This window comes from Ixodes scapularis, unplaced genomic scaffold (assembly GCF_016920785.2).
Source record: "Ixodes scapularis isolate PalLabHiFi unplaced genomic scaffold, ASM1692078v2 PGA_scaffold5__190_contigs__length_132052651, whole genome shotgun sequence".
Taxonomy (NCBI): Eukaryota; Metazoa; Arthropoda; class Arachnida; order Ixodida; family Ixodidae; genus Ixodes; species Ixodes scapularis.
In genome coordinates, this window is record NW_024609880.1 from 49450127 (window position 1) to 49461398 (window position 11272).

Sequence of the window (11272 nt, forward strand, 5' to 3'; positions counted from 1 at the left end):
CGATTCTTTGGCTCTGTTTTGCCAGCACGGCCTCACCTACCATCACCGCGGGCTTCCGTCTAGGAGCAGCAGTTCTTTTTCCGCAGAATTAGGTATTCCTTTTTACAGAGCAGTCTGAACTCGTCATCTAGAGTAGCGGCCATCATGCTCTATGAAAGTCAAGACGCGCTGCTACTTGCCCTCTTTCATTGTGGAACATCGTCCACGTGACGAAGCCACCGGGACAACTGTTCGCCTTGCGCGACATGCCAAGCAACGCAACAACCAGCTTGCTCAAGCAGCTATGAACTGTGGCTCTACCGGTGTCCTTGTCGCATTCGTCGTACTCGTTGTTTTTGTCGTTTTCATTGATGCGAATGCAGTCGATGCAAACGTCTGAATGGGCCCTAAATATAAGTATACCGCGTACTTTTTACCAGAAGCTCATAAATAAATCGGAAAATTTTATAATTTTGTTAAATATCGAAATGAGTATCCTCAAACGAATTCAAGGGTTCCAACCATGTGCTTCGCAAGTGCGGAAAATCGCATATGTTCTCAATCAATGTGAAAGGAAACGCGAAATTTCGCATGTGCGGTTCATCGCTTCACCGATTTCGCTGAAGAAAATCGCACCATGTGAACCAGGCTTAAGAGCTGCGCTCTAAAACGAAACTGTTCCGTGAGGACCTGAAAGCATTTGCTTGGAGCGGCGGAATGTGAATGATCAGTTGCAAACGACAAGGTCGATGGTTGATGCAAAAATTGGCAGTTATCTTTATTTCCGAAGTCCTATAATGCATCAGATGAATGATAGCGAATAGACCGATCTTACTAGGCGTTCGGCGCATGCGTGTCGCCGCCATAACTTTAGTTCACAAGAGGAAGACGGCCGTGCATGCGGAGGCTTGTGCCGTCTCGTGCTCCACACGCGCAGAGCTCCAGCGGGGTTGTCGCACGTGCAGGAAGACTAAAGTTCCCTCTATGCATTGCGGCAGCGGTGGCGTAGTCAAACTGGCTGGTGAGATCGGTCTATTGGTGGGGGAACTGATGGGTCACGAGACGCATATTTTCGCGCTAAATTTAGCGGGGAAACTGAATGGTTATATAGGTCCCGTGACGTTAGGTCACATGACGTCAATTGCCTCGCTAAATTTAGGGGTGAAACTGGATTGGTGTCTGTCACAAGACGTGATTTATCCCGCTAAATTTAGAGGGTAACTGAATTGCTGTACAGCTCACGTGACGTCAATTTCCCGCTGAATCGAGCTAGGAAACTAAATGGATGACCTGGCCACAAGACGTGAAGTTTCCCTCTAGATTTAGCAGGGAAACTGAATTCATGTATAGGTCTGGTGACGCTAATTTTCCACCAAATTGAGTGGGCAACTGAATTGGTGTATATGACCCGTGACGGCAGGTCACGTGACATCAATTTTCCCGCTAAATATAGCAGGAAATGCACGGACAAACAGATGGACAAAATTTGGGGAATGGGGTAGAGTTAAAAAAGCATTTCATATTTGAAACCAAAGCCTCCTCTACACTATAAAAGAAGCTATGGTTTAAATGCACATTCAAATGAACTATCACGTCCTGCAACCAACACCGTCAAGGTTGACGGTCTAACATTACTCTGATTTCTATCGATGAAAGCAGAATTTGTCCTACTCAAGACGTCACAGACAGCGTTTAGCCGATCGTGGAAGGGCGCCCACAACAACGCTTTTGGTCCCGCAAGTCGTCAATAAGAGACATAGGAGGAACACATTATCCGTTGATAGTCCGTTCGTACTCCCCTTTATGTGTAAAAGTATATGTCTGCGTTTGTAGACGGTGGCGTTCTCTGTTAGATTGACGTATAATGGAGTTGGATCCCAAGTTCTGGGAAAGAATACAGCAATGGCACACCGAGCTCGCCTCGCCTTGTTGCTTCGCTCCTGGAGCTGGTAGCGACGGGTAGGATAATGGACTCGTTGGAGTGCTCGAGAGCAATTTGTTTTGTTTTTGTATCCTATTCCCGTCTCACACAAAGATTACGTAAAGGTTTTCGTTTTTTTCTTCTTTATTTTGCTTGTGGGCAGCAAGGTGTTTGCCGAGTCAAGATTTCTTAGCTTTTTTTTTTTTTCTTTTTGCTACGAAGCAGTTGTTGTTGCATTGAGGAGTGTAGTACTCTTAAAACTTTGAATTGTATTTCTTTATTTTGGGCAGTCCCCGCCGTTGGCCATTCAAGGAAAAAATTTGATGCAACGTTGAAGTGCAATACATACCACCGTGTATGCATTTATGCTGAACTAATGTGATCTTAATATTTAAAAAATGTATAACTCAAACACAGAAGGCATGCGACGAGCACGTAGAGATTAAGCAACGAGAAACAAAGTAATACAAAAAAAAACACAGTATCAAAGTCACAGTAACATATTTTAGCTTACAATGTTTATTATATTTCTTTTTGCAGTATTTATATTTTGCTTTATTTGGGTAACTCTCGTAGGATCACTTTTATACTTGGATGCACCCTTTGCTTTGCCCTAGTTTTGTCAAAAAGCACAAAAGACAGTTTGTCAACTAAGTGTTCATATCAAAATAAATGAAGTAGGGGGCTAGAAAAAGAAGAAAAAAATACTCCCGCTTTCATGCCAATGTAAGGTCTCGTGAACAAGGGGGAAAAATGCAGAAGATTTTGCCGGTTTTTAGATGGCATTTCCCACCGTTATATTTCAGATTCGTATTCATGATCAAAAGTGATCTTCGTAGTACGTTCTGAGGTTTGCTGTGTTTTGTAATACTTTATAGTCAGTGACAGGCTAAGATCCCAGTAAATGATACGTCTTGACCGCAAGATTTGTTTTTGAACTCACTTTGGCCCACAGATATCCTGAACCTGGTGGAAGTCAACGAACGTATGCTGGAGGAGAAACACCTACTGGGAATTCTTAACCTGCCATCGACCATTGTTCTGCCAATGTTTGCATTTGATATCAGTCGAAATCGAGGTATCGAAATATAAAGCTCGGCGTGTAGATATCTGACGATAGAGTCATACATCAGACTGTTCAATGAGGCAGGTCGCCGTTTACCATGTCCTCACTGGGCGTACTGAAGATGCGCAGCTGCGGCACGCGCGTCAGGTGCTGCAGTAGGTAGACGGCGGCGCGGTGGGAGCACCCCGCGTGCAGGAGTTGCAGCGTCATCTGTTGCAATCGAGGACAGTGGGTCAGGCAGAGATCTGCCAGCTCACGGGCATCGGTGGCCGTCAGCTGGGACAGCGTCAGCCTGAGTCGCGTCAGCTGCGTACACATGGGCAGCAGCACTGAGGCGTCTACGAGGGTGTCCACGTCCAGGTCCTCAAGCAGGGGCATCGTGCTGTTAGGCCTAGGAGACTCGATGTCCGCTCTGCGTCGGTTGAAGAAGCACCGGGCCACGAGAGACTTGAGGGCGGGACAGGCGTCTGCTAGGGCCTGTGATCGCAGGTGGGCCTGCACTGGCAGCTCCAGGTGGCGCAAGTTGTGAGCCACGTCGCCCAGGGCCTCCAGGAAGGATTCGTTGAGGAAGGATCGGGCCCCCGGTCCTCCGAAGCGAAGAGACAGGCTCTCCAGGTGGCGAAGACGTCTTAGGGGTGACAGGTCACGCTCGGTCGATACGCGAATGGTAACCTGCCAAAGATGGACATTGCGTTATTATGTCGATGTTTGCAGATATCCGCCACGTGTTCAACCCCGAATTGAAACATTGGGGGTGCTTTTTTTTTTCCCCTTCTCTCCAGAGAAGGCGGCCGTTTTCTAATTCCAGCGAAATGAGTCACTCACAAAGCACCACTCTGCAGCTAATAGCTCATGAGCCTGAAAGATCAAAATTGCATTGAGTATAACACTTTTTATGCGTATTTGGCATATTAATCCGTAAAATGTCCCAGTTGGCATTACCCGGGCCCATCTTGTTTTTTGAGACTCATTTTTAGTATATACTGTCGAAAGTCGCCAAACATACGAAAACGATAAAAAATTTTTATAAGTTTTAATCGGTTTTTAGTGGAACTCAAAAGGAATTGCTCATATGGTGGAACTCAAAATACTTGCCCAGAGAGATTTGAAGCAATACTGTTTAGATGTACAAGTTCCGCTAAATGTTTTTGATGTTTAGAATCCACTTGATTGCAATTGCGTAAACCAGAAAATTACCCAACTCTGCAGCAACTCGTTTTATAGTTGAGGAAAGGGCCCTTATTGTCTGCTATGTGGAACCATGTGTTAGTAAGTATTGGATCCCTCAAACACTCTCAAACTGCCTGTGACAACTTATCGTCTGGAGGCCCCTTACACCGAGCATGATACAAAAAAAAAAAAAAAAAAAACTTGAATTTAGTCAGGTAGTGAAGAACATACTTAAATGAACTAATCCCTATCATATACTACTTTCAAGCAGTTCAGTTCATGTTATATCATATGAAGCTGCGACCTACAAGGTGTAGACGTACTCTTGCACGTAGTTAAAGCCGTCAACATTAAAGCAACAAATTATTATGTTCTTTTTTTTTTTTGCTGGCATTATATGTTTCATGAATAACCGGTGCTGTCAGCTCACCTCGCGAATGTTTGGGCAAAACCTGGCGAGCAACTCCACGGGCGAAATTCCCGCGGCCTGCGCCGGTTGGTCGAGCAGCACATTGACGACCTCCAGGCGACCCAGCATGGACTGCGCGTCGACGCCGACTTCGGCGAGCGCGTGGGCTACGTTGCAGCGCAGCTCTCGCAGCGCAGGCATCTGGAGCAGGAGCATCTGCAGCTCCCGGCCCGTCAGGGCGCTCCTGGGCATGCCCGAGACCGTGAGTCGGGTCAGGGTGAGGCGCCTCAGACAAGGGTAGGGGCCCGAGGTCGCCAGGCGTTCCACGTCGAGTTCAAAGTCCGTTTGAAGACGCTGGAGATCCCTGGACTGCCCCACCAGTTCGACGAGGGAGACCACGTCCCGCTGGCGCTCCTCGTGGCAGCCGCCTCGGACGCGTTCGTCCCAACCGGGTCCGGGCCCCAGGTCCTGGCACTTGCAGCGAATCTGCTCCAAGAAAAAATAAAACGAATTCCCTCATTTAGACATTTTCTTAAATTCAATGAACGTGCAATGGCGGGTTTTTTTTTAGTGAGCAGTATTTTAAAATGCCACCGTGTGTACTAGATTCTTTCACTGATACACAGTTCCCACCTCCGTTTCGCTACCAGGTGGTTTGCGGGGCAAGAGTTCGACAGGTGGTGAACTCTGCTACCTTTTATCCTTGTACCACTCAGGCTCCAGTGGGTCATAAGATTTGAGTTAGCTTCCATTAGATTGCTCTTTCTTGTCTTGTGAACACGCCAATCTTGGTGGTCTAAAATACTCGTCGCAGATGCGTTGCTCTTGTTTGCCGTCTGCACGGATCCAGCAGCGACAAACTCCGTTATGCGGGACAGCGAATACGCGGCTACCGCGTGACGTCATTGCAACTTGCTGGTGATCGTCTGCACTCGTTCTTGCCGAAGAAAAAAAATGCAGTGATGCCAAATGCAGGGATGCCAAATGTAGGCTACAGAACTTACGTGCTCAGCAGCGAGACAACTACAATGGGAGATGATGTATGCAAGCCGTGCTAATTACGCGGTAAGAAGTACAGCCACTTTTCGTATAAGCTAAGCTTAGAGTATCGTCACACCATCCCCCGATCCTCCTGTGAGCGCAGCCATTTTGGTATTTAGAGCAGTGCGGGTGAAATTGGCGATCTTTTCGATTCGAAAATGCGACGTCTTGAGCTAAAGAAATGCTGTCCGGAAGCTCGGGCGGTGTCGTTCTGATTAGTGAAGAAAGGTAAAAAACGCAGGTGAGCTGCGAAATGACAATCAAAATAAGCATAAAACGTAAAAGGAAGAAAAAAAAAACGGACGGGACAACGAAATCTTTAACACAGCTTGAAGTTTATTGAACACCCATCGCCTTATATACATGTCCCAGACCTCCGTCACAATTAAAAACGACCTGCTCGCTCACTACACAGTGTACCCTAACTTTCAACCTATACGGGCAACTGCACACAACCCCGAATTGCAAAAGTAAACACGCCCGAAGAATAAAAAACACATACTCAAACACCACATACACAAAAAAAAAAAACACACACACACACACACACACACACAATTCTCGCAATCTTCTTCTGTCTGCGTTTTATTTTTGTACTTTACAAAAGCGCTGTGGAAGCTTGCCCTCAGCAGTCAGCTAAGGCCGCCAGTGAGCACCACTTATACGCGGTCGGTAGCGAGAGCACAACAGCAGCTGAAGTGACGTCAATACAGGTCACGTTATCTACACGGTGACGAGCATGCTCGCCTTCCAAACCGTCAGCTGGGTGAGTATCTCGGGATCCATTGCAGCCAGGATGGCCCTCATGTCCGGGTGAGTCACGAGGATCCTCTCGAGCTTCAGGTGCCTCAGCCGTCCCAGCTGACATAAGGGGGCGACGTCTGGCCACGTCAGGGAGCGAAGAGGGGACCTGCTGGCCAACTCGTCGAGCAGCTGCTGCAGTTCGGGGGACGGAAGGCGGTGCAAGCCGCCGGTCACCGTCCCGGATCCCAGACGAAGGAGCATCGCAGCGCGTTCCGCGCAGAGGATCGAAAGCTTGTCGACGTGCCTACGTAGAGCAGAGTAGGGATATAGAGTAGCGACCCTCCAGTCACCCTGGTGTGGAAAATTATTTTAAACCTATATCCGAAGCTCTATCTGAAATTTTAGGTAACGGTGTGCCGTCCTCCATCGGCAAACGGCTTTCCCTCCTCCGTATAAAGCGTCAAAAAACAGTCCGCGACAGAGCATGGCGACGTCGTACGAGTTTGGCGGCACTGCATCGATAAAGCTGAGGAAGTCAGGTTTTAGTATCGCAATGATCGCCATCACACCTTTTTTGAAGTCATGGTTTCAGAGGTTCTGATATCAAAACAGAGGCTCGCGTTCCATAGACTCACGAGTGACCATGACAGGCTTTAAAGCGAGGGGCTCGTGGTGTGCACGTGCGTTCTCTTCCCAAACACCCCAAACCGGTGATTTCCAAAAAAGGTGGCTTACGCCAGCTCTGCACTACCACCGAAATCATGGCGTCCAGAAGAAAATTTGGCATTCGAGTACGGATATACTGTGCATAGCGTATTTAGTGGCTCCAGAGCAGAGGTATATTACAAGCAAGACGGGAAGAGAAACGTGTTGACGTTCTCGGTTTCCCTGCGTCGTTTGCAATAAAAAAAAAAAAAAAAAAAACGAAAATACGTAGCTATAGGCGACTGACCTGTGCTTGTGAATGTAGCAGAAGCGGCCGTCTAGAACCTCGACAGCGTACATGATGACCTCGTTTTTGGAGGATCGCTGGCAGAGCGTACTTACGCACCACAGCTATGGTGAAAGTGTGACGATCGCGCGGGTCAAAGTGGCTCCCCGATTCGAGCCTACAGAACAGACACTGGTGCGGCTTAGGGTGCCTCAATGACCTTCTGTTTAGAGTGATGCCACCCTTTGTAGTACCCGATGCCGACAGCACGCGCTCACGGGGAAAATACAAAGAAACTGACGAAAACAAAATGTCGCCATAGCACAGTCAGCGCCACAAACACGTGCAAGGACACGCTCTTTCACGCGCTTCTGAACAAAAAATAAATGTAAAAGTGGGAACAAAATGGCCAGATGTCTCCACCCTAAGCAAAGCGCGCATGAAGGCACCCTAGTGCAGCTTAGGGTGCCTCAATGTCCTCCTGTTTAGGGTGATGACACCCTTTGTAGTACCCGATGCCGACAACACGCGCTCATGGGGAAAATACAAAGAAATCGACGAAAACAAAATGTACCATAGCACAGTCAGCGCGACAAACGCGTGCAAAGACACGCTCTTTCACGCGCTTTTAAACAAAAAAGAGAAGGGAACGTGTAAGAAAAATGGCTCGATGTCTCCACCCAAGCAAAGCGCACATGAAGGGACAATAGTGCAGCTCTGTAGGCTTGAGCTGTATGCAGGAATCAGCGCCACCTTGCATGCTGGGCCTAGAAGAAAAGATGCTTACAAAAATGTCCGCAATATATAGTCTGCATACATATTTTTTATTTTTAAATGGGAACACTATCACTTATACACCGTTTTATATTTCTAACCTGCTTTGTTTCCTGTAGAACCCAACTTCCGAATAAAATTTACCTGTTTTTGTCGCTGTGGCGCTGCAGCCAGCTTACGGATAAAAGTGGTGTCACTCATTGTTGTAGAAATGCTCGAGGCACGTGCCGCGCGCCACTTCTGGGAAATTCATTGCGTCTCAAATCTAGCTCAGTGCTGCGCTGTGCCGCCATGATCTTTACAAGGGCTGCACGTTGCACGTGCCCCGTGCATCGACGCACACTGCGCTACTTTTGAAACATGAAGGGGTTTTACTTACGGAAACTTACGGTTGGTACTAGAGCCACTAAATTAGCTGCGCTTCTTCAGTGGCTTATTTAAGCTTACCTTATTTAGTGGCACTAGTTAGTACGATGGTGATAGCGATACATGAGGCATAAAGCGAGGAACCACATACCGCCGCTGGGAGAAGCACTTCCCCTTCTAGCCCACCATAACACCGGCGTTGTTTTTAGCGAAATGGTACGTGCTTTTCTGAGGGATAAAAGCGTTGAACTTTTGCCTTATGATCTGTGGATTTGGAAACATTCAAATGGGCTTTTGCACCCGGCGTCATTAGCCCATATAGCGAAGGAACAGGGCAGATAAACACCGTAGAAAGTAAATACTGTAAAGTGTTTATGAAGTAAAACCCTTAGACAACAAGATCGTACAAAAAACAACGTGTGCGCTTAAAAAAAAAAAGATGGAAAGAAGAAAATAATCGTAAACTCTCCCCCAAGCCCCTGCAAACCACCTCCCGCCACTCCCTCTGTTCCTATCTAGTGTACATCGCCAATTGTAACCTTGTACCAATAAACGTGTACCGAACCTGTTGACAAGTTCACATCTTGTACACAAAAGAGAGCCGCTTCACCGAGGGGGAGCACGAGTTATCACGCGCAAGCAGCTTGGGACAGTTGGCCGATGAGCAGCGTACACGCGGGAAGCAATGTGACCATGTCGAGGCAAGCTCGTGGACCTCAGTCTGCTTGGTTGTAAGAACGCGACGTTAATGGACAGTTCATAACATGGTGTCAGAAACGGAACACGAAAACGCTCGCAAGTGAAGTCAAGACCGATGTGAAGTCGCACGACGCAACAGTAAAAGAACACGAGGACATCCTCCATGGCTTGGTAAAATCAAAAATGTCAAGTATCACATGAAGTTCAAGCCGGATGCGCAGGCTGTTACTCAACAGCCACGTACAGTCCCAGTAGCCATCCGAGACCAGCAGAAAAGTCACCTAGGTGACGTCGTGCAACAGAAGCTGATTGCACAAGTGACAGAACCAACAGAGTCGGTCCACCCAATCGTGGTTGTGAAAAAGAAGGACAAACTACGACTGTGCATCGATCCTCAAGAGCTCAACAAGGCTTTCATGCGAAAACCTACTGCATGCCTACACTGGAGGACATTGCAGCATGACTGGAAGGAGCCAAGTTCTTCTCGACACTCGACGCAGCCACGGTGTTTTGGCAGATCAAGCTAGACACTTTGACTTTGTACCTCTGCACATTTGCAACACCGTTCGGGAGACACAGATTTCTTCGAATGCCTTTCGGCATATTGTCAGCTCCCGAGGTGTTCCAGAAGACTACGCATGTGGTGTTTGAAGGTCTCGACGGAGTTGAAATCATGGTCGACGACATTCTTATTTGGGGAAGGACGGAAGACGGACATGACCGTCGAATGCAAGCCGTGCTGCAGAGTTGTCGTGCGGTCAACCTCAGACTGAACAAAGAAGAATGCAGGTTCTCTCATAGACAGATTAAGTACTTGGGACATATCTTGTCACCCGGGGGACTCTCAATTGACCCTACGAGAGTACAAGACATCCTATTTCTCCCAAGTCCATCAAATATGGGGGAACTGAAGAGCTTCCTAGGAGTCGTGAACTTCATTGACAAGTTTATGTCACACATGTCCGACACAAGTACATCGTTAAGGCAACTTTTGAAGAAAAAGGCGGCCTGGTCCTGGACAGAAGAGCAAGATAAAAGCGTCACAGCACTTCGAAAAACGTTCGCTGTCGCACCGACTTTGCGGATCCACGACAAGAACAAACCAGTAACTCTATCAGTGGATGCAAATTTCAAAGGAACGGGTGCAATGTTGCTTCAGGAGGGCCACCCAGTAGCCTACTCATAAAGGTTGTTAAATGGCGCCCAAAAAACTATGCCCAGATTTAGAAGGAGCTGATGGCGATTGTCAAAGGATGCAGTCGATTTCACGACTACATTTTCGGGCAAACCGTTACCATGGAGTCGGACCACAAGCCACTTGAGGCAATCTTCAGAAAACCTCTGAATCAATGTTCTCTTAGATTAGAGAAAATGAGACTGACCCCGAAAAAATATGACCTGCTGGTGAAGTACGCTCCTGGTAAAGAGCTGTGCATTGCAGACACACTGTCAGGAAACCCTTCGAAGGAGGAAGAGCCAGAAGTCTTCGAGGTAAATGTATCAGAGTGTCTTCCTATCAGAGATGGAACACTGGAAGAATGTCGTCAAGCAATAGGCAGGGACACGGATCTGATTACCATGCTGCAGTATGCAAAGAGCCAGTGGCCGAGCAACAAAGGAGACATACCAGGTGCGTTAAAGCCATATTGGCCGTACAGGGATGAAATCCATGAGGAGGGGGCTTACTCTTCAGGTCGAATAGACTCGTCATTCCAGAAGAGATGAAGAGCACGATTTTGTCAAGGCTACACAAGGCTAACAGCAGTGTAGAGAAGACACTCATCGTACTAAAGGAGCTCTCTACTGGCCTGCAAAGCAGAATGACATCAAGTAGGTGGTAGAAAATTGCAGTGTGTGCAAGGAACACAAGCCGAGGCAACAGAAGGAGCCACTTGTGAACCATCCAGTGCCAACTTCACCCTGCAGATTGTTGAAGTGGACTTGTTTCAGGACACCACTACATTGTGTTGGTGGACTATTACTCTTTTTTTTTTGCAGTGCACCAGCTTCAAAGGCCCACTGCCAGCACGATAATCAAATGCTGCCTTGCAACGTTTGCTGTGCATGGTCTACCTGCCAGGTAGACCATGCCATTTTTGATACTATAAGGAGTTAAATATGGCCATATACCGCCATATATGAGAGCAAATACGGCCCCATATCGCCTTATAA

General features: G+C 47.5%; 1 protein-coding gene across 1 annotated transcript; it reads right to left on the bottom strand.

Moving 5' to 3' along the window:
* Nucleotides 1–3038: 3038 nt before the first annotated feature.
* Nucleotides 3039–7335, bottom strand: LOC121045605. Its single transcript, XM_040498571.1, has 4 exons — nt 7283–7335; nt 6343–6634; nt 4567–5031; nt 3039–3443 (listed from the first exon to the last, which is right to left on the bottom strand). The coding sequence occupies exons 1-4, from the start codon at nt 7333–7335 to the stop codon at nt 3039–3041; spliced, it is 1215 nt and encodes a 404-aa protein (XP_040354505.1).
* Nucleotides 7336–11272: the final 3937 nt, after the last annotated feature.